Here is a 23,963-nt window from a genome sequence, read left to right as displayed (position 1 = left end):
TTTAAGTTGGCAGCTCACTAAGTTTTAGAAACAAATCAAAACGATCTTATTTCACAATTCAATCAATTCCCCATAGATAGAAATCAAGTTCTGCCCTACTTTTTCCACATTACATATCCTCTTTCAATCAGAAATATAATATGGAAGTAGAAAATTGAGAATCACAACTCATAATGCGACTTGTCAAGTGAACACTGATGTCAATCTTCTTACTATAATATCTTAATGGTAATGTTTAAAAGTACCATTTTTCTGTCAATAGCAATTTTTATGTTTCCTTTGTTTTCACTTGACTCAGCTTAAGGCCCCTGGCAGTCTGGAAGCTCCTTGGCCTGGTCCATGATCCATCCCTGAATGTATGGGAATAAATACAAATACAATATTTCGTATAATATATATATATATATATATATATATATATATATATATATATATATATATATATATATATATATATATATATATATATAGTATACGTATACTGTATATAGTATCAATATATAGCATCTCACTTTGATTCATGTGCCCACCATATTCTCTGTATATTCATATTTTATGGTGACTGAAATTAGATCAGCAATGATCCAACTACTGCTCACACATTGATCCCACAACTCATTCGGCTAGAGCCACAACTGGAAAATGGTATTACACGTTAACATCAAAAACACTACGCAAACACTGTGGTGCTGTAATTTTGCAAACGTGTGACAGGTTCTCTGATCGAAACAGTTACTTGGTCACAAAAATTAAACAAGCTTGTGAAAGCTCAATTCTGAAGTGCTGACAGACGTGCTATTGTTCAAGAGCGTTGAATTTGTCAGTGTGTCGCTAGATTGGGTTTTTAGAGGAAAAATCCATCGATGGCTTGTGCAGTCTTTGAGTGTGGTGGCGCACTCATTTGCTTTTGACTCTCGTGTAACTCTTGCTTTAGTCCTCTGTACCTCTTGCTTGTGAATCTGGACCCAGGAAGCCCCTCTGGAAGTCTCAGGCTATGTGGCCGCGGTTAGAGTGGCAAACGGATGTGCATGGCTGAGCTGTTGGGCCTGGAGGCCAGGATGTAGATGGCGCTCTCCCTCAGGAAGTTATCCCAGGTAAACGGTCTGGAAAACATGATGGTACAATTACTGAGAAAGCTATTAAACCATTTATGAAAGCCAAATCTTACACTTGTGATAATTATAGACCTATTTCAAACCTTCCTTTTCTGTCAAAAATTTTAGGAAACTATGTGTCCGCCCCCAATTCTCCTTCTGACAGAGACATCACAATCTTTTGTTAAAGTGTTATAAGCCATGAAACAAGCTAATCAGCCACGAGGTGAATCACAACACAAACTGTGATTTGAAGCAGAAAAGTTTTTGAAAATCGGACAAAAAGATAAAAGTACAAGACTGTACTTAACAGTTTTAGTGAGGGAAAGAACTACAATCCCATGAAGCATTGTGTACAGCATAATCAAATTAAAAACGATGGAGAAATATAAAACAGCTCATTTACAAATGTTGCTAAATATATTTTAAGTATATTGCTAAATATGCATATATATTCAAACATTGCAGTATTTTGAGAGTGTAGCGAGATCGACTTGATTACGTCATTCGCATTGCTTCGTGGGAGTGGGCAGAGCTAAAGAGCTTTTTTTGGAGCGTGTTGCTTTTTCGACTATAATTGGTGCGCAGTATCTGCAAAGCATCATGGGTAATGTAGTTTTTCACCAGGAATTCTGCTGTTAAACAATTATTTTAATATAACGTAGGCTGACGGCTTCAGTATAAGCAAATACCATGCATTTACAAACTCTTAGTTCACATTAGGTCTAGGTCTGTTCTAGGTGCTAACTAGAGGTTGATTGACAGCATTGTTAAGTGGTTGCTATGGTGTTCTGGGTGGTTTCTATGTTGTTTCTAGATGGTTGCTAAGCAGTTGATGAGTGTTCTGTATGGTTGCAAGAACATTTCTATCTGGGGCTTATGTTCTAGTTGGTTACTAGGGTGTTCTGAATGGTTCTCTAGGACATTGCTAGGTAGTTACTAGATGGTTGATCGACATAGCATTGCTAAGCAGTTGCTAGGGTGTTCTAGATGGTTGTTAGGGCATTTCTACACAGTGCTTTGGGTGTTCTGATTGGTTGCTAGAGCATTGATAGGGGTTACTTACAAATTCCGGTTGATTGAGGTGGTTGCTAGGGTGTTCTGGTTGGTTTCTTTGCTGTTGCTAGGTTGTTGCTAAGCAGTTTATATGGTGTTCTGGATGGTTGGTAGGGACTTTTCAGGTGGTTGCTAGAGCATTGATAGCACTCTAAAAAATGCTGGGTTGTTTCAACCCAATTTTTCGGTCAAATATGGACAAACCCAAACGTTGGGTAAAAAATGTAATTTATAAATGTAAACCAATGGCTGGGTTTGTCCATATTCGACCCAAAGTTGGGTTTAAACAACCCAGCATTTTTTTATAGGGGCTTACTAAAGAGTTCTGGTTGATTGACTTGGCATTTCCAGGTGATTTCTATGGTATTCTGGACGGCTTCTATACTGTTGCTAGATGGTTGCTAAGCAGTTGCTAGGATGTTCTGGATGGTTGGTAGGGCGTAGTAGAACTAACAAGTTCTGGTTGATTGACTTGGCATTTCCAAGTGGTTGCTAGGGTGTTCTGGCTGGTTTCTATGTTGTTGCTAGGAGCATTGATAGGGGGTTACTAACGAGTTCTGGTTGATTGACTTGACATCTCCAGGTGGTTGCTAGTGTGTACTGGCTGGTTTCTATGCTGTTGCTAGGTGGTTGTTTAGCAGTTGCTAGGGTGTTCTGGATGGTTGGTAGGGCTTTTCCAGGTAGTTGCTAGAGCATTGGTAGGGAGTTACTAACGAGTTCTGGTTGATTGACTTGGCATTTCCATGTTGTTGCTATAGTGTTCTGGTCGGTTTTTATGCTGTTGCTTGGTGGTTGCTAAGTATTTTCTAGGCTGTTCTGGATGGTTGGTAGGGCGTTTCCAGGTGATTGCTAAAGCATTGATAGGGAGTTACTAAAGAGTTCTGGTTGATTGCTTTGGCATTTCTAGGTGGTTTTGGGTAGTTTCTATACTGTCGCTAGGCAGTTGCTATGTTGTTGCTAGGCAATTGATAGGGGGTTTTGGGTTGTTCCTTGGGCGTTTTTAAGTGGTTGCTAGGTGTTACTAGGCGTCCTATATTAGTCTATGACTTTTTTCAACAGATTTGAATGGGAATCATGGAAAATGGGATTTGATCATTATGGGAGCATGCAGTGCATCATGGGTGATAGACCATCTGCATTGTAAGTGAATACACACACACACCAACCTGTTGTCATTCTCCATGGCTTTATCTCTGCTTCTCTCACTGCTGGAACTGGCAGGACTGCTCTCAGATATTGGACCAACATGGCTGATACTGCAGATGAAGAAAGCAAGCTGAAACACACGCTGTTTGATTCAGTCACACCCACACAGACACACACACACACTACTGGACAGCTCACAGCAGGCATCACTTCTACCGGCTCTGAGTTTTCACAGTCTCATTTGTTGTTCTCATGACACCTCAGAGCCCGGGGAGACGATACCTAACCACCGGCAAGACAAAACTAGTTCACTCATGCATTCATGACTTGAACTGGAATTCAAAATGCATTCTCAATTCAACTATGAATGGCTCACAACCCTTGTATATACAGTAGTCTCACAAACTGCAGACTTTGCATGCCATTCAGTACACTGAAAGGATCTGACAAACTTCATTGAGTGAAATAAATTCATTTGAAACATGAACTTCTTGTAATTAAGTTCAATGATGTGTGAAGCAAAACAGAGTGCCACCATGACCAGTGCATTGAACATTTACCCAAACATCTCCTGCAGAACTGGGACCGCTCAGAGTCGAGACGGTCTGCTTTGATCTCAAGCTCTCAGTTGATTTTAATGAGCGTAAATTAGGATGCAAGCTTAGTCATGCCATGAACAAGCCAAACATCCACAACCCCATGCACCCGCACACTCAGGCGCTCACTTAACCTGCCGTTCCCCTTAAAACTGATGAAAAATATAAGGTTTTCTCTGAGGGGAACAAAAGCTCCTCTTTTGATCTTGATAATGGGAGGACAAGATCTTATTTAATACAGCCATAGTGAACAACCATTACAGTCAGTTTAGCTTTGATATTTTTAGCCACTGATTCCTTGGCCTCCATCATGGAATATTTAGTAATTGAGGTGATAATGATTATAATGAGAATAATGATGGTGATGGCAGGGAACGTAAGATGTTTCCAGGGGAGGCCCATGCATATCGAGTGACTTACCCCATACTGAACAAAGGGGAACACAATCCCATGAGTCTGCAGGGCAAATGGACGTTCAGCAGTGGTGAAAAGGATGGGATGATTGGTGAAAAAATAAAATAAAGCATGGAAAATGATGTCAAAACAGACTGTCCAAATACTGAACTCACAGATATGTTGATAAGTTTATCAAAATTCATGTTTAAAAAAGTAAATAATCTGATCAAAAGTGGCTGTAAAGACAATTATACTTTTACAAAAGATTTTATTTCAAATAAATGCAGTTCTTTTGAAATTTCTATTTATCAAAGAATCCTGAATAAAATTGTATCAGTTTCCAACATATTAAGGATCACAACTTGTTTCACTATTGATAATAATAATAACAGTAATAATAATAATAACAATAATAATTTTTCATCAGCAAATCAGAATATCAGAATTTTTTCTGGAGGATCATGTGACATCAATGATGCTGAAAATTCAGCTTTGATCACAGGAATACATTACATTAAATTTTTAAAAAATTAAATTATTTCTATTACAATATTATTGTTTTTCTGTATTTTTGATTAAATACAGCCAGGTTACAACAAGAGACTTCTTTCAAAAATATCTTATTTAAGTATCAACCTTGTCTCAGATATTTCTCCACAAATTCATAATGCGGAAAAAAACTAGACACAAATGAGAATATATACAGTATAGCACCACAAAAAAATGTAATTATATTATTATATATATTTAAATTACATATATAAAACCTAATTCATTTAATTTAACCTCACTGCTGTCTAGGAGAAAGATTTAAGCCATTAAAGACGTCTCATTTGTGATATTTCTTTCAGGGTGATGATGGCGCTTGAGGAATGAAGGGTTCAGGAGGACAATTTCTATATTTGATGTACCTGGCTCCATTTTCGCCCACAAATCTCTGCAAAAATGCATCATTCTGACTTTTGGGCTCTTCGAGCGAGGTTTGAATTATGATATGACTGGCAAAGTGGGCTCTGTCAAAGTAAGCCCTTGTCCTTGGATTTAGCCTGTCATTGAGAATCTTTCTCCTTTCCACAGATGACTTATCCAACCGGTTATATCATCTAATTTACGTTATGCATTAATCCCAAAGTCTGAACTGTCAGCAAATGCGCTTCTTAAATGATTCATATTCCCCCGGTAGAGTTACTGAACTCAAAGTTAGCCAGTAATTCATGAGAAGAGATGGGAGATACATGCTAATAAAGTGAGAGCAGTTAGCATTGGCTAGCAGCTTGTGGAGGCATTGGCAGCTTGACATGGCTATAAAAACTGCCGAGCTTGATCCGATTTGTTGCTCCCAGAGGACAGGCAAATTGGAGGAGTCCCTGAAATGATTTGTGAGAAGTGTTTTTCTGAAGTTTATTGTTGATTATGTAGGAGGTTGTGATTGAGACCCGTTTAGAAATGTCCCGCTAACTGTAATTAGCATCCATGTCTCTCATATAATTGGCTCACCTGACACTGCAGGACTGTGATTCTTTGTTAATCTTGTGGAACCAGGAGGTTTGGGCTCTTCTGGCTTCTCCGGCAGTAATGATCCCATCTTTGTCCTGGTCTAGACTCTGGAAAACGGCCCGTGCCCGATCCCTCTCCTTCGCTGTGAGGATTCTCATCAGCGAATTCTGGATTGAAAAAATAAACACAGAAAAATTTCCATAATGCTTTTGGTTGATTGCTTGATTTTTTGGTATAATTTAGCATTTTGAAAGTATTGAACATTAAAAAAAAATGCTTATAAAACATATGGTTACGCTTGTAAGCTCTGATTGGTTTAGCCACATTTAAAGCTGTTTATTCATATAAACGCACACCTCACATGTTAAGTTGCTATGTTGTAATATGTAATGTGCAAACTGTAATAATATTTCACAATATTACTGTTTTTACTGTATTTATTATTAAATTATATTTGATTGATAAACATTAGTTTAAACATTTTGCACTTTTTTTGTTTTTACAGGCAGTCATATTATTTCATTGCTTTGAATAAACAATTTAATGCGGTGCATTCATATTTTACTCATCTTTTGGCCTCAGGAGACAAGTCAAAAGCATTTTTTCCCCTAACTGAAATTATACCTTTTAAATGAAAATATATAAAATATTACGAGTATTAGCAATATTCAAGTAAAAAGTTCTAATTTCGTTTTTCAGCCATTTTGAAAGCCCTACCTCAGTCCGGAACTTCTGCAGCACTGAGAGTGACTCGTGGTAGAGGAAGTCAGACCACTCAATCTGACCCTTCTTGTCTGGATCCAGTGCTGCAAACTGAGCCAGGACCTCCTCTTCCTCTTCATCGGTCAAGTCTCGTTCAAAGAGCTGCTTGGTCACAAAGTGCCTGTACTGAAGGAGTTCATCTGACACCAGGCACGACTCTGAGCAGAAAGTGGGTGAGAGGAAAGTTACAGCATCAATCAATGGAAACAGATCAGGGCTAATTACAGTACTGATGTGATAAATTAGTAAACCTTTAATTAGCTTCCTTAGTTTACTCCCCAAAGTCACATATTTAAAGCATGACTCTAGAAGAGGCTGTTAAAATGGGACTGAGAGAAACACCTGGAATGATCTTGCACTGCTTGAAGGTCTCCATCAGACTGTACATCTCTTCTTCAGTAAGCAGCAAGTTCACATTATCCTGAGGGTTGAAGCGGAAGAGTCTTTCAGTTATGATAGAGCAGGGAGTTCACTTTAAATAGAATATTACATTACACTGCTTCCTTGCTTGTGGACTAATTGTTGAAACAACTGTTTCAACAGGAAATGTATTTTTAATACTAGTAATAAAACAATAAGATGAGAACATTGTGCTTTCACTGCTAAATTGTAAGATATTTAGAGATGATTTTAGCATGTACAGGATGATGACGCATAATCCTATAGTATATGTACAAAGTGTAATAAATGGAAACATTTGCTGATTTAGTGAGAGCACAACATTTTAAATCGATAAGTAAGATCTAGTTTAACTTGATGTACTAAAATAACTAAAACTGAAATAAAAATGAATATAAAAAAATAGACATTAAAAAATTAAATAATGACAAAAACTGAAACAACAAAATGAAAAAAAAATGAAAATGGAAAATAAAAATAAAAACTAAATTCAAATGTATCTCAATTATATTAATATACACTACACAATATTTACTGATTAATAATACCAATCACATACTGTACATCAATATTTGCTGCAAAAAGCCTGTGATGTGGCAGATTAGCAAACCATGGAATGGATATTACAAAAAGTGGTTTATTTGTTGATAAGAATTCTAAATTAACACATTAAATTGACATTTTTTTCAATTACATTTTTTTAAATGATTTAATGAGAAAAACATCTTACATAAAGCCTCTGGGCCCTTCAGACTGAGCCTTAAAACACTGTCACATTAATTATCTTCAGCAGCAGGTGATTCAATCTTTCTCTCTCGCTTTATCTTTATAAAAGGCTAAAAATCTCTGAACTAAGGGTAATGAATGGCTGACTAACTCGCCTCTTAAGAAAACCTAATGAGTTTGAGGTGTAAGAGGTGCAGGAAAAAGCTCTCAGTGATCAAATGACAGCTTGTCCTTTCATATCAAATTCAGAGCGAGATTTCTTTCCTGGCTCAATCTCTGCCTTCAAACAAATGCTGTCAGAGCCCAGTAGCACTGGGAGTAGCTGCATGTTCAATCAGCTTTTCTCAGCCTGATGAGAACTCATCTGAACAATGGCACTAGAGCAGATGGGGAGGGTAATTCTCAGAGGTTCCTCCATTTCCTGTCAGCGGTGACTGCGAGATACACTCCTTTTCTGAGAACGATTATTGAAATGAGATTGGATTTCATGTCTATTGTGTTTTCTATGTCCCATTCTCAACAGACAGGGGTCAGAGACCCCAAAATGAAGAACAGATGTTACAAACAACGCTTAGCGAGAGGTGGGATTTACCATGGTCTCGAAGGCCACAAACATACTCTGAGCAGGTACACAGATGAGAATGTTTGCAGTCCGTTGTTCATTTCTCAACGGTAAATTCTCTGCCCCTCTGGAAGTATGTGATTTGAAATCTGCCATCTTTGCTCATGGGTGAGCAAATTTTCCCATTAGTTATGGGCACTTTTTTGTAACCAATAAATGCCATGTGACTATGGATCTGCGGGAAGTTTACATCATGAGAACACTGATTGGCTGATGGCACTGCAAGAACATACAGTTCCAAGTCACCAGTGACTACCCAGTGGCCAATTCTCCACAACACAAACTGACAAACACATCTTAAAAGCAAACACACACACACACACACACACACACACACACACACACACACTCCCCTCCTTCTCTCTGCTCTCGGAGACAGAAGTCTCCAAACTCATCCTTTCCAATCATCCTACTGTCTGCTTGATCCTATCCCCACTTTTCTCCTTCAAGCCATTTCTTCTTCAGTTGTACCTGCACTCACTCACATGATCAACACCTCTCTTCACACTGGTACCGTTGCCACAGCATTTAAGCAGGCTCGGGTAACCCCACTGCTTAAGAAACCCCTCCAGCACTTTCATTACTAAAACACTTGAACAAGTCGTGTTCAACCAAGTGGACAAGAAGAAACTGTGGAACATGTTAGCTATACTGTCAGAAATACAAGGCTGAAAGAAGGATTCGAAATTCAAAATCTAGCAAGAATAAAAATTCAATTTATACTAGGATATATTTTTATATTTTATATTTTACAAAATAACTCTAAATTAATGTTATTTCAATATCTTAAAATAAATAATTTGGATTTTCTCTTCAGCATAAAGGTTTAGAGCCCCATCTATCACTGTTTTCCATGTTTGTATAGTTAGTTTCTGGAGTAAATATATAGGCTAATCTGTGTGTGTTTACATTATAGCTGTTTTAAAAATGGCGGGTGCTGGTGTTCCGCGTGCGTTCGGCCAATCAGCATACACTAACGTCACGGGTAGTTCCTATAGTGCTGGTTTAGACCCTACTCTGAAGTAGGACCTAAATTAGTTCCTCCAAATGGAGTTCCTAGAACTAAAATCGTTCCTAGTTCCTGCGGTGCGAACACGCCGACATCCGGGTACTTTAGCCAATAGTTCTAGGAACTGTGAAAAGGTTCCTCTGGTCGGAAAGCGGCAATAGATGGGTCTCTAAACCTTTATGCTGAAGAGAAAATCCAACGCAACTTTGAGGGGACCAAGCCAAACATGATTATGTTTATCTGCCCAGCTAGCAACACTGGACATCAACAACACGGCATAACGTTTGGCTTATAACCTTTTTTCATATACTGTCTACTTTCTATAACAGTTCTATCTAATAAGATATTAAACAGTGCTGTTAGACAGATCGCTAACTAATAAACACAGAGAATGCGAGCATTGTTTGCTCTGGCGTTCTCAGCGCCGCCAAAATAAAGGTCCATCGCACCGTCAAAATAAAAGTCACTGTGCTTGCGTCACTCCCTTACCCCTCCTACCAGTTCCTATGGCCACTTGGCCAGTGCGAACGCAAACAGCAAAACCGAGTTTGGGGGAGAGTAGTTCTTAGAACTGTTTAGAAGTGGACAGTTCCTATAACTAAGTTCCTGTAACTACTTGGTCAGAAAGCGGCTTATGTTCAGTGTGTGTTGCTATCCATTTGCCTTCCTGTTAGATCTTTAGAGAATAAACCTTTTGAATTGAATCGTATACGTCTTCCTCATCTGTCTGCCAGCAACTTCCCCGTTACAGCACATCGGACCAAACAAGTGAACGCGTTTGTAAGATTTTTTCTTTTCCATTTTTGGTGTTCAGTTATTTTGTTCTGTTTTCACCCCTGCTTGCACCATGGACTTTCCGGCAGTTAAACTCATGTGCCTTGAGCAGGAAGAATGCTCTCTCGAGGAACATTTAGAAAAAATTCTGGATCTCGCCCATCAGACCACCTTCCCGGATAACTGTCTGTGCACCTTCCTGAATGTCGGACTCAACGCCGCCACATGTGCACAGTTATCCGGGGAGGTTCCTCGAGGGAGCCTCACAACAAATGTGGAGTCGGTGCAGGGATCCTGCGGATCTGCGTTCACCATCGAGGATGCCGCCAGCCTCACTCCCCATCCAGTGCCCAGCCAGAACCACCCAGATGGCGAGGATCATCGACCTGAGCCCACTGCAGGTAGCAAGATGGAGACCACTGCGATGAATGAGCCCGCGCCCACAAGACCGACCGAGGACCACATCGCCATGGAGCCCGAGCAGCGCGCGCCTAACCAGGTGTGAGAGCCGGCCAGGCCATCCATCGCCGAGGGAGTGCTGGTGGATGTCGAGAATCATAAGTGAGCTCCAACTCGCCCTCAGACCTCCTGATCCCCACCTCGCTCTCGGGAGGTCGTCGCTGCGGCTCCGTCGCGGCCTCCAAGATCTACACCATCTCTTCACTACCTCGGCTCATCGGCTGCGCGATGGGCTCCATCCTCGCCATCGTCATCTCCGGTCAGCCTCATGGCGGCCCTCATCAGTATTCCTCCTTGGCTCCTCCCTCCGTCAACGCTGCCGTGGGGCACCACTCTGGCTGTGGCCTATGAACAGCCATCATCCCCTGCTCAATGCCACCCCTTGGCTCACTCCACCTTCATCACCACCCTGGACTTTGTTGTTTGTCCTCCTCCCAGTCGTCTGTCCACCCCCAGAACCCTCATCTGCCTGTCTGTGCCACCCCTTCGCCATCCCCTCATCCTCTTCATCTGCCTGTCTGTGCCACCCCTTCGCCACCCCCTCATCCTGACTACTGTAGGAGCACATCTGATCTCTTCTGGAAGGTGGTTCCAGCTGCAGCTGGCATAATAGCTAAAAGTGGACTCACAATGCTTAGAGTGAACCCTTGGTATTTTCTAGCTGATGTGATCCTAATGATCTGAGCCTACCGGGAGGGGGCGTTCTGTCACTTTTATGTTAGTTTGGACTCGTTATGTTTTGTCATCACCTGCCTTTGTCACTCATTTGTTGTCACGGACACTAATCACATTCAGCTGTGCACTCATCAGTCACCATCATTAACACCAGTATATATGTTCAGTTCTGTTTCAGTTCAGTGTCCGGTATTGTCTATGTTCAGTGTGTGTTGCTTCCTCATCCTCATCTGTCTGCCAGCAACCACCCATGACACTCGCAAAGGGGAAAAGCTAGCTAGCAAGATAATACACAGCTTATTCCTTTTGACTTTGTGCATATGTTGCTTCAGCTCAAAGTTTTCTTTGTTGAAGTTCCCCATCATCAATGACTTTTGAAGCTCTTTATAAGCATATCTCCACACCAGGTTCATGTCATATCAGTTTGAGATTTTATTGCTGTTTTTGAGCAAGAAAGGGCTGTAATTATCTAAATTGTCACACGGCTAATCACAGTGCTTATTCTATTGAATGGCAAATCCCACATTTGACGCCAAGTGCCAAAATCAGTTTGACAACCAAGCCTGGACTTTTAATTAATTTTCCACCACGGTCTTCTTGTTAACACTTACTGATGCCAAATTTCATGCACAGAGTTCCCCATCCCGCTCTAATTCCACATTAAGCCCTAGTTTGTCCCACTGCACTGAAATACTCCTGAAGACAGACCAGCTTAGTTTTTCTGTTCTCTAGCTTTAAGATGTAAGGTGGACCAAGTGACATTCCTGGTAGGACGGAGTTCATACATTATTTTATTTTTGTACCCGTAACAGATTTCGTAACTTTGTTTTATAACAAAAGGGGAAGGTCTTAAAATGGACTATAAACACACAGGGCTCAATGCGAAGGAGATTACTGGTTACTTGCTCTGTCAAAATTTTCACTGGCCCCACCACAAAAAAAAAAAAAAAAAAAAAAAACTATTTTAAGAAATAATGTTAAATAAAGTGAAGTAAACAGTCCGTAATAAAATAAGAACAAATGAAATGTTGAATTAACAGATTTCGGGTAGGTCGGGTAGGGTATTCAGGTACAAAATACTATAATGTGTAAATTAAATACATATTATTTCAATTAAAGCTAAAGAGGTCATTCAGGCAAAAGTAGATTTGAGCAAAGTTTTTAAATTAGCTTTTGTTCTGTAACTAACATTAATGACACAAGACAGCAGCATATATTAAGCTACTGTCACTTTAAAACCTAATGCACGATCTGACACACATTAGATTTTCTCCCAACTGTTTACATTCATTAAAAGTTTTTATTTGAACTCAGTTAAGACTGTGCTTTCGAGAATACTCATCAAACCGGGCATTTTAACATAATTTTGTGTGTATTCGTCTGCTTAATCATGGTAAGACGCAAAAGAGAACTCAATGGCGCACTTTCTGAGATGCAGCTCTCGGTGTGTGGTTTGAGTGTATGAATTGAATTTCTTTTGCGTCTTCTTTCACTTGAATGGTTTAAAATTGTTTGAATTTTTGAATGTTTGTGAAGACTGTGGTCACGTACTGCTTTCTAGTTTCTAAATAACAAGTGGATTTTTACCAAGTGGCCGAAAAGCATCTGGAGCTGAACTGAACATAGCACCAAATGATGTTTTATTAACAAAGTTCGGGAGGAGCACGTTCAAATAATCAAGTAATCAATCAACTCATCAAACAATTACCATGTCTACCCTATCAGCATGAGAGGAAGCATATATATTCACTCTGTCAACTCATCTAACTTCCTTGACAGTTTTCAGCATCCCTCCACCACCCCGACTCCTCACTCTTGGCTTGTTCTTTCACAGCCAGGAATACGGGGGGAGTACTCTGGGTTCGGGCCGAATACCGAGCCCGGAGCCCTCTCCTCGGACAGCACGCCAAATACGCATTTATTCTATCTGACTTATTTGTAAGTGTGAACTCGTGAATTTTGCAATTGGACTTTTTTTGGCATGGGTCCAGAGTGGACCAAGCTCCTGAGTGAGTGGGCCAGGCCCATCCTGCCCCCCTTTTGAAGCAGGGCCTGCTTGAAGATATTGAATGGTATTACATGAAGTAAAACACATGTGTCTCTTGAAAGCTATATGACAGCATAATCCCTAGTCTCAACATTTCTTGTCCTCGACACACACACACACATACACAGACACGTGGATTAGGTTGTAGCGAGGGCAGAGTGAGAAAAGCAGACACATAAGCTGTGAATTAGCCCTCCAAGGAAATGCACGCCAGACATTTTTGCCAACAACAAGCCGCTTCACATATTGTTTTGAGGGATGTGTCCACAGCTGTTAATGTTTGCAATGCAGCATGGGATACATACATCCCATTTGATGGTGTGAGTCTACTGGAAAGCAGCGAGTGCATCTGGAGTGTGTAGCAGCATCCTCAAGAGTGCTACAAAAATGTCTTACTCGCTCAACAAATGATTTAAGCATCAGCAGCCTGTGCGACCAAGATAAGCGCTCTACTTCACGCTGAAGGACGCTTGCACGCTTTGGCAGCCCACTTTTTAATTTCAGAGCCAGACTCCTCTAACGCTGGGAGAAAGAGCACTTTGAACAAAGCCCAGACTCTCTAGCATTACACCATCATCTTGACACGCTCGCCACGCTGACCTTTGCGAGGAGCTGCACAGGGTAAGGATCTGTGAATATATGCTGGGCAACAGGCGGTTTATATGCTTTATCACAATATCAGCACTTCTTAAAGAATAAGGATATTTAAAAGAAGCCCTAGTTTGTCCCTGGTCCTTATAAATGGTCCACAATAAATGTCACTATTGTCCCTCTCAACTTTGCTCTTCTGTTGACGTATCTATAATTTGACCAACATAAATCTGCTTGGTTTGAAAGTGACTTTTGTGTGAGCTTCAGCGATCAGCACACTATTGACCTTTCTTGTCCACTATATTTAGCTGAAATTACGCTAATGTGACTGCACCTTAAGGCTGAAGGAAAAAACATATATAGACAAATATATTGTAGAACTTTTCCACGCCAAGGAAGGGCTTTTTTTTGTACAAGGATCCATTTGAAATTAAAAACAGTACGTGTGATATTACAATAAAAAATCTATCTATCTATCTATCTATCTATCTATCTATCTATCTATCTATCTATCTATCTATCTATCTATCTATCTATCTATCTATCTATCTATCTATCTATCTACGTATCTATCTATCATCTTTTCATCCATCTGTTCGTCCGTGTAAATGACACAATCCAATCAAATCCCAAAAGATACAGTATATTCATTACCTCCCACTGAAATTGGAAATATGTCATTTTACAGAAGTGATATGCTTTGTAAATGCTATATTTCATAATGCTATTTACAGTTTTTCTCAGTCGCTTTGGTGCATTTCTCATATCACTATTTACATTTGCACAACAGATAATGCAGTTCTCAAAACAATTAGTACAAACTGCAAAACCTAGTTGATAACCTGCAAAAGCGTGTCACTTGCTCAAAATGGATAGCTCATTCCTCAAAAGCAAGTATTCATGTCAATGAAAGTGTCACTGTCATCAAGATAAAAAGTCCTGACACCATTGTTTATGAACAAGATAGTCAAATGGCTTTGTCATGTTTTCATTGTGACAGTTTACTCTGTAAATGTTTTCCAATGCAAAAAAGTCAGATCTTGGTGACACTACCTGAAAATGCTCAAGACAGCACTATATACTATTTGCACAGCCATTTGAAAAAATACAGTAAAGTTACACATTACTGTATTTAGTGAGGTAACTGAGTACAAGACACTGAATATGTATGTTTCACATTTTTACTGCATATGCTCTTTGCAATTCTAATTTGTTCACAGCATTGTGCAACAGAAAAAATACACCCTTATTTACAACAAACATAAACTCCCTTTGGGTAGAGCTGTGCACAACTGTAAACAATATTGCAGTACATGTTGGAACGGAACATACAACATACATAGTACTGTAATCATTCATACACATCCAGACGTTCCTCATCAGTGAAAGCTGAGATTCACCTGAGAGAAATTGTTAAATTTAGGAGACATTTTCCAAAAAAAAAAGATTTAAAAAAATGTGTAAAATTTGCTTGACAGATTTTGACAACTAGTTCAACATTTTTGTATGTAATGACTCAAGCAATGAAATGAGGACTATTACCGTTTTTCTCAATTGTTTACACACAAATACTGGTACTTGAGACACAATGACCACAACATGTAACTCATTCACCAACCCCCTGAACCAATTCTGCTAAACTACAAGCACAATTCCTGCTTTATACTCAAATTGCAGTTCTAAAACACACTTTTTTCAAAACACTACACACAATTCTCTGCTTTTGGCACAATTTTCATGCAGAAAATCTCTTGTTTTCACAAGGAACACACTGCCATTCAAATATGCACACTGACTCATCACATGGGCAAACACCCGTCACACAGTTTTACTATTAGCAATCAGAGCTTTAGCAGAAAAGGGCAACAGGTGAGCTCTTCAATGGAGCAATGGATGCCAACAGTGGATTTTTTTTTTTTTTTTTTTTTTTACTGTATACAGTCAATTCTTCTTTTGTTTTGTATGTAGACCACTGTATGTGCAGCTTTGTGTTGGTTGGGGATGTACACTGTGTACATTGTTTTTGTGGAAAAAATAAAATATATTCGTTACCATGTATTTGTGTGTTCGGAGTATAAAAACCATATTCTCAAATATTTTACAACACACTTATGTATGTACTGTCTGTAGTAAGTGTAACACTGAACCAAAAAAAGGCCTAAGTCATTATGATGAATGGAAAAGAAGTGGTTTCCATTCATCATAGTGTTTTACATTGACCACATCAGTGTTCAAATGGTTCTTATAAATGTCTATTCATATGATGGTTTGTGTGTGTCATTTGAAAACAAAATACCATTTTGAGAAGAAATAACATTGTTTTGAATGTAAAGTTTCATTTTGCAGGAGAATTGAGGGGTTTTGCCCATTGTGTGTGTGTTTTTGGATTTGTGTGTAGAGTTCTGAGAATATGAGGCATGCTTTCAGAAAATGTGTGTAAACAATCGAGAAAAACTGTAGTTTTATATGGAATGACTATTCAGCATTCAAGTATAGTTAATTTTGACTGACATGACATAAGCAAATGACAATGTTATAAAACAGCAGAGAGTTGTATGAAAGCAATTGATGCATGTCCAAAAGCCTTTGCAATTTGTTGGAAGGAATGAGAAACTGCTACTATGATGTGCACAAATGACTAAATGTTGTGGAGGTTGAACTAACTGTTGTGCAAATGTAAATAGTGATGTGAGAAATGCACCAAAGCGACTGAGAAAAACTGTAAAGGGACAGGTCACTCACACCACAATTTATTCAGTCATCTTTTATTCAGCAATGTTTTTTTTGTGTTTTTTTACAGGGTCACTGAAAAGTTTCTAAAGAATCTATATGAATCTTTCCCATACAATGCCAGTTCATAGTGACCACGACTATGTCACAATCATGTTGTTGTAATTTCTGAGTAAACTGTTCCTTTAAGACAGCCGCAAAGAAAATTATAGGCTGAATATGCCACTGAAAGACATGTACTTTACAGTAACAGCTCTGAAACAACTTCAAACAGCCAGTGACATCAAATGTGCTTGTAAATATGTTTGTATGTGATTTTGTGCGTATGTATTCATGAGAGAGTGTTGAGAGAACTCACGCAGTAATAGCAGCTCCAGCCGGTGGTGGTGTGGGCCGTCTCTCTCATTTCCTGCAGGGCTTCAGCGCTCAGGTAACCCATCTCCCGCAGACAGCCGTCGTGAAAGACCCGCGTGCACGTCCCGCAGGGGAACAGATCGTCCGCCGTCCAAACCTCACACACCTCGCACATCTCATCATTGATGGGCTGACCGCAAAACAATGAGAGACAAGACAGATCAAATCATTCCTTTCTTAGCAACGAGACTGTAATTGATCCACTGAGAAAAAGGCCCCAGAGCGCATTGAAAAATGCATAATTGCACATGAAAGGAAGTGCAGTGACTCATCAAAAAGCGAACACTTTTGTGATCAAACTTCTATACCTCCCTGCATTAGTTGCTTTCCATTAAAGGTCACCAAATATAGAAATAATCTTACTTGACATTCACTGCTCATTTAAAGTCTCCTGTGGTGCACTGGGCTACAGCATCTGAATCTGCATGTGGTTTGCTTTCATCTCGTGATATGAGGACGTCATGCTGGTTTGATGAATGCAGCATAAGATAACGTTTTACTGATCCCAGGAATTAAATTTTTTTTTAAGTGTTATGAATACTAAACTGTGATATAGAATAGAATAGAATATAATAGAATAGAATAGGATAGAATAGAATAGAATAGAATAGAATAGAATAGAATAGAATAGAATAGAATAGAATTTTGCACTTTTAAAACGGTTGGCCCTTTATCTTTACTGCTTTAACTACCACAGTATTGAAACTGCAGCTTGCTCAAACCAGTGTTGTTATTAAAAACTAAAACTATTAAATATCTTTTTTTTATAAATCTTAAATAAAATTTTGACAACTTAAAATTAAATAAGCTAAACTAAAATTTGAAATGGTCTTGGCAATTAACTGAAAAAAAATGGTTAAATACTTTATAGGTTAAAGTTAAAGTTCTAAATTTACGAAAAGCGAAAACATAAATTTAAATTAAATTAAATTAAATTAAAGCTAAAAAAAAGAAATAAGGACAAAAGGGGAAAAAATCACAAAACATTAACTAAAAATCAAAATAACAGCTATTAATTAATAATAATTAACTGATTAATAAATACAATAATAGCGAGCAAGATGGCAGTTTAAGAACATAGCTTAGCCATGTTTAACATAGTAAAACAGCACTTCTAAAAATGTCATTAGTAAAACTTAGGAGCATTGTTACTTTTAGTTACTTTCCAACAGGTATAATTCCAATTTATTTATAAAGCATATAATAATACAACAATGCTGACCATAGTGCTGCACAAACAATAAAGCATTAAAATATAAGAAACACAAATGACTATAAATAAAGAATATGCAAAATATCTACTCTCAGATTATCATACCCACAGACTCTTAAGAGTCTTAAATACACCTAAAACATCTTCAGACTCTAAAAAACGAATTCCTGTGACAACAGTACCTCAACACTAAAAGCTATCAAAAGCTAACATGAAAAAAAATGTTTTTAAATGCCTTTTAAACTCACTCAGAGTTGATGATAATCTAATAAATTGTGGTAAATTGTTCCATAACCTTGGGGCGGCAGCTGCAAAGGCACGCTTCTCTTGTGTTCAGATTCGTCCTTGAAACAACTAAAAGATTCTGTGACTGGAGAGGCTGTACCATGTAAAGATTTAAAAACAAATAAAATCTTAAAATTAATCCTAAAAGAAACAGTTAACCAATGTAGCGATCTTAATACGGGGGTAATATGATCATATTTGCGAGTGCTTGTCAACAGTTTTTGCGGACGCATTTTTGACCATCTGTAATCTGTCCAAGATTTTAGTTTGAACACCATAATAGAGTGAGTTGCAAGAGTCTAATCTCTAGAAGATAAATGCATGAATAACCAGATCTTTCCGGGATAGAAAAGGCTTAATCTTAATTATGAGTGTTTGACGTTAAAGGTGGTCAATCACTGATGGAATCTACTGTACGTCTCATGAACTGCATCTTGCATCGTCTTATTTCATGCTGCTCGTCTTTGCTGTATAGTGTCACCCATCTAGAGACAGACTGTGGAGACTGGACATTATTGACAACCTGTCACATTAATGCAACTCAGGGTCAGACATTTTAAAGCCTTGGAAACGTGTGGAGACAAAACATTTTAAGGACTTTTGATGCAGACCCAAGTGTCTCCAGAGGAGTTTAGTTGGTTTGAGAGCTGTTTTTATGATGAGTCACTACCCGGTTACAGCACTACCGCTAGATATGGAGTTGGGGCTCCACTAAGGGCAGGGGGAGTTAGGATGATTCTAAGGGCCCATGTACTTTTGGGGCACCCAGAGATCGATTTTATTAATGAAATGGGTGCGGAAGGGGACCCAGCCTCATATTCTTTCATAGGGCCCAAAATTGCTAGTGGAGCTCCGAGTTGGTATGATGCAAATGTAAAATCAGAGCTAAATATTACAAAGTGAAAAGAGACCTGGAAGGAGGGGAACTGAAGGGGGTGGAACTAATCTCTTGTTCATAACCAAACCAAGCCTTAAAACAGCACACGCAAAGTTAGCTTTTCTAGAACCACTCCTCCAGAACTTAACTAATCGGCTTAAGTAATTAATTCCTTTGCTTATTAAATTGGAGCATTACACACTTTTTAAGTATATTGTGGCTCTAGGAAACCAGGGATCAAATTGTCAGACATTCCAGATGCAAAATTTACTGGTGCCTTCTTGTGTAGGCACCAGACACTCTCGCTCTTCAGATTGTGACATGTGTCTCAGAGGAGAGTGAGGACTGTGATATGAACGCTGGGGAGAGGTGCTGTATTTAGATCAGAAGAGCCAAAGGACGTCACCTTGGCAGTGTGCCTCTGAATCTGACTCCAGCTCTGCATCAGTACTCTGGGCATCTGAATGGTGTTTAATACTGGAATGGTAATGGACTCCATGAATGATTAAATCTGGGCATTTTGTAGGGTTATCTTCATCGCCCTGGTTATTTATAGGCAGTGGTATCATTGTTAACTAAAACTATTTAAAAACATGTTAATTGAAATAAAATTGAAATAAAATAGCCTAATATATACTGTTTATTAGATTAAAAACTTTAACCAAATGGAAAATAGAAATGTTGCATTTCTACTGAAATAAGGCAACTTACTGAAATAAGTTTGAGTTAAAGAACTAACTAGAAATAAAAAAAAACTAAAACTAAAACTGAATTTAAAAAAAAATAATTAACCGAAATAGTACTATTTAAAAAATAACAAAAACTAATACAAATGACAAAAGCACATAAATAAAATATCCCACATTAAAACATTGAGACTGGAAATATGACCACCAAATGACATACCATGCTTTATAAATATATATATATTGTTTTTTTTTATTTATTTAAAAAAAAATTAAAAATGAATAATGAATGAATAAATTCTTACAGTTTTTAGTAGATTATAGAGTTGAATAGATACATTATTAAAAAAATGGACTTTCAATGAATGAGTGTCATGAAATGTTCAGAAATTCACACTCCAACCATCAAACTATTTAAATATAAACACACATTAGCATAATTATGTTTGCTCTGTTCTTGTAACAACCTAGCAATGCCATAGCAATCACAAGAACACCCTAGCGACACCATAGCAACCATTCAGAACACCCACTCTGAAGCCCTTAAATGTCAGCTAGCAACACTCCAGCAACCACTCCAGAACTCTTACCAAACGCCTAGTAACACCTATCTATCTCCCAGAACACCCTAGCAATACCCTTGTTAACCACTCTGAGGCCACCAGTGACCAGTTAGTGACACCCTAGCAACCAGTTCAAAACTCTTAGCAACTGCCTAACATCCTCCTGCTTCTCAGATTTCTCTTCTGATAAAAAAGACCCATATAATCTCACAAGTATCACCGCAGAGATCTCAGCATTGTCTGAAACTGTGCTCAGATTTGCCAAGATACCAAATCTACAATAAAACATTAGAAATTTCACTATGGACTCAATGTGTGTGTACTATGTACTATATGACAAAGAAAAGTTCTTGTATGTGTCTATTTTTATTTATCCTAAGGTGATCTAGGAAAAGTTTATTCCCCTTTGCCGAAGTGAAAGTGTTTTTTTTTTCCTTTATCTCAATTACATTCACCAGCTGTTCTGTTTTTCTTTCATGGCAGTTCTGTCTGTTTTTTTATTCATTTTCCTGAACCAAATTTGAACATCAGCAAATGCATCTAGACATAATTCACAAAGACAAGCCCAACTGCATCTCATTCTGCCTGCTCTTATGTCTTTTATATCTGCTGAGAGAGAGACTGGAGGTAATCAAAAGCATTCTGTTGAGTGGAGTTGTGTGGAGTGGCTCTTCTCTGGCTCGCTGTGAGGCCTGGCCCCATCACCACAAGCTTCGGTGACCCCAATTAATTTCGGACTGATCTCAGACGCCACTGCAGCTCACACAGCCAGGTTTTTCCAGCACAGCCGTTACCCACTGCCCACGTACTGTCAACAAAAACTGGGCTGCCATTTAGGCTGAGTTGGGATCAGCTTACCTAACTAACAATCTTGACATTTCCTCACGTATGTGCGTCACAGAGCAGCTTTCAGCTCCGAATGAAAGGATAACCTCCACCAACACCCCTCCACTATGAATGTTGAGCTATGAACCAAACCCATATTAATTGTTTGCTGCCAAAAAGCTCTGAGATGCTTTGAAAAGTAACAAAGACACTACTGGAACTTCAAACAGGACAGGTTCTATGGTCAGATGAAACAAAACTGCAAACACTTAATATGGGTTTGGTTCATACAGGGATAAAAAAGTACCCCATGTGTAAAATGAAATACTCTGCTGTATCTTTAATACATCTTGTTCAGAGACATGGCATCATGCATTACATCAAATACCAACAGATAAAAAATCTAAACCTGACAGCCTCTGCTAGAAATCTTATAACGGGCCGTGTTTGGATCTTCCAACAGGACAGTGATCCAAAAACAAACTCAAAATCAAATCAAAAATGGGTCACTGAGCACAAAACCAAGCATCTGCAATATAGAAGATGAGTGGACTGAACTGAAGAGAAGAAGCGCCAACATGGCAATTGACAATGTTAATTTCAACATTTCTTAATTCATTATTAAAATCAAAAGTTGCATCTGTTAATATTATTTAATGGAGCTCACATGAACTAACAATGAACAGTTGTATTTTATCACCTAACTTTCACAGAGATGAATAAATACTGTAACAAATGTATTGTTATAAGGATATTTATATGTATTTAAACAAAAGATAAAAACTTTTACAGTGAACACACTTCTAATGACAGATAAAGCTACGTCTTCTCTCTAAGATTAAATCCTCTCTCTCTGAGAAAACCATAGAGATTGCTATCCATGCGCTCATTCAACGCATTCTCATCCTTGGGCGTCATATACTGACGCTTTTGACATTTCGTCTACACCGAACGCACATGGCACCCTTTAGCGTCAATATGAGACGCACAGACCTTTGTTCGGTTATGGGTAGGTTTAGGTCTGGGGTAGGGTTAGGGTTAGACGCTGAGAGGCGCCTTCTGGCCCTTTTCTATCTGCGTCTCATATTGACGCTAATGGGTGCCATGTGCGTTCGATGTAGACGAAATGTCAAAAGCGTCAATATATGACGCCCCATCTCGTTTGGATTATTGCAACTCTCTTTACTATGGCATGTCCAAATACTCTATTGCTCGTCTCCAATTAGTACAAAATGCCGCTTCAGAGTTCCTCAAAAGAAAACGTATATTTGATCACGTTTCTCCAATTTTGAAATCGCTGCGTTGGCTACCTGTGCATTTTAGAAATGACTTTAAAATTCTTCTCTTTGTTTTTAAATCCTTAAATAATCTGGCACTGAGCTATTTGTCTGAGCTTCTCTGTCCATACAATCCCACACCAAATCTGAGGTCTGGTGGTAAGAGACTTTTATCTGTCCCCAGATCACGATTAAAGCATAGAGGAGATAGAGCCTTTGCCATTGCCAGCCCTATGCCGGTTTACATCACAACAGTCTTTAACTGTTTTTAAATCTTCTTTTAAAACCTACTTTTCTACTTTTCTTTAGCTTTAACTCATTGTGAGCTTCTGTCATGAATGTGTGGTTTGCCCTTGTTTCTTTATCTTTTGTTTTGTTCAGCACTTTGGTCAGCCATGTTTGCTGTTTTTAAATGTGCTATATAAAAAATAAAAAAAACTTGAAACTTGAGAAAAGTGGGCAGCACCAAAAAGAAACAAAATTATTATTATTTTTTCAACTATTATATCAGCATTATTTACAAATATTTATCCTTTCAGCCATTTTACCTGTTCGGTTTGCCCAAGCGAGACGTCTAGCGGTTGGTCATCGTTGACCTCTCTCTTCGGCCGCACAAACGTCGGAGGAGTGAGCTGATGTGCCTTCTTTAGATCCTCAGGCTCCACCCCCTTCCCATCACGGAGACGCCCCCAAGCCTCCTGATTGGCCCTATGTTCCTCTCTGGATGAAGCTGAGGCCTGCTGATTTGATAATGACCCAGGTTTACTGTCCTTGTCTTTCTGCTCAGTGTGGTCTTTGTTAGCGTGGTGGGATCCTTCAGCAGATTCATCCCCGTTCTCAGCTATGACCTCTTCAGTCTGGGCCGCATCTGCTGGGACCGCCCGATCCTTCAGACCCTCTTTAAACGCTGACACCACCACACTGCACTTCTGCACCTTCTCCACCTGCTGCTTCTTGGACATCAGCACACCCATGGCTGCAATATAGTGACACAACATTATTATAGCATATCCGGCCATGCAATCATCTTTTCAGCTTCAAATCCTTCATTATATTAATATAGTAAAGAGAGACAGTCCTCATGCTTGCTGCGTCGGTGTTAGCACCCTGTTGCATAACAAATATTAAGGTTGAAAACAAGACAATGTTCTTTCGACTTTGTCTCTAAACCATTGCTGTGGCAATTTACGCCCACATGCTGGATCAAGCAGATTTTGTGATCCACGTGCTGCAAACGCTTTCCT

At 38.9% G+C, this 23,963-nt stretch overlaps 1 protein-coding gene across 1 annotated transcript; it reads right to left on the bottom strand.

Moving 5' to 3' along the window:
- Positions 1-848: 848 nt before the first annotated feature.
- On the bottom strand, positions 849-23,693 carry phf24 (PHD finger protein 24; the record flags this gene model as incomplete). The annotated part of the gene is made up of 8 exons (XM_081353600.1): positions 849-1,103; positions 3,317-3,406; positions 4,313-4,348; positions 5,786-5,952; positions 6,503-6,705; positions 6,890-6,968; positions 16,938-17,123; positions 23,268-23,693. 8 exons carry the CDS (start codon positions 23,691-23,693, stop codon positions 1,007-1,009), a joined length of 1,284 nt encoding a protein of 427 aa, XP_081209726.1. The 3' UTR covers positions 849-1,006.
- Positions 23,694-23,963: the final 270 nt, after the last annotated feature.

Source organism: Scardinius erythrophthalmus (assembly GCF_964197995.2).
Source record: "Scardinius erythrophthalmus genome assembly, chromosome: 23".
Lineage (NCBI taxonomy): Eukaryota > Metazoa > Chordata > Actinopteri > Cypriniformes > Leuciscidae > Scardinius > Scardinius erythrophthalmus.
This window is presented reverse-complemented; position numbering and strand designations above follow the sequence as displayed.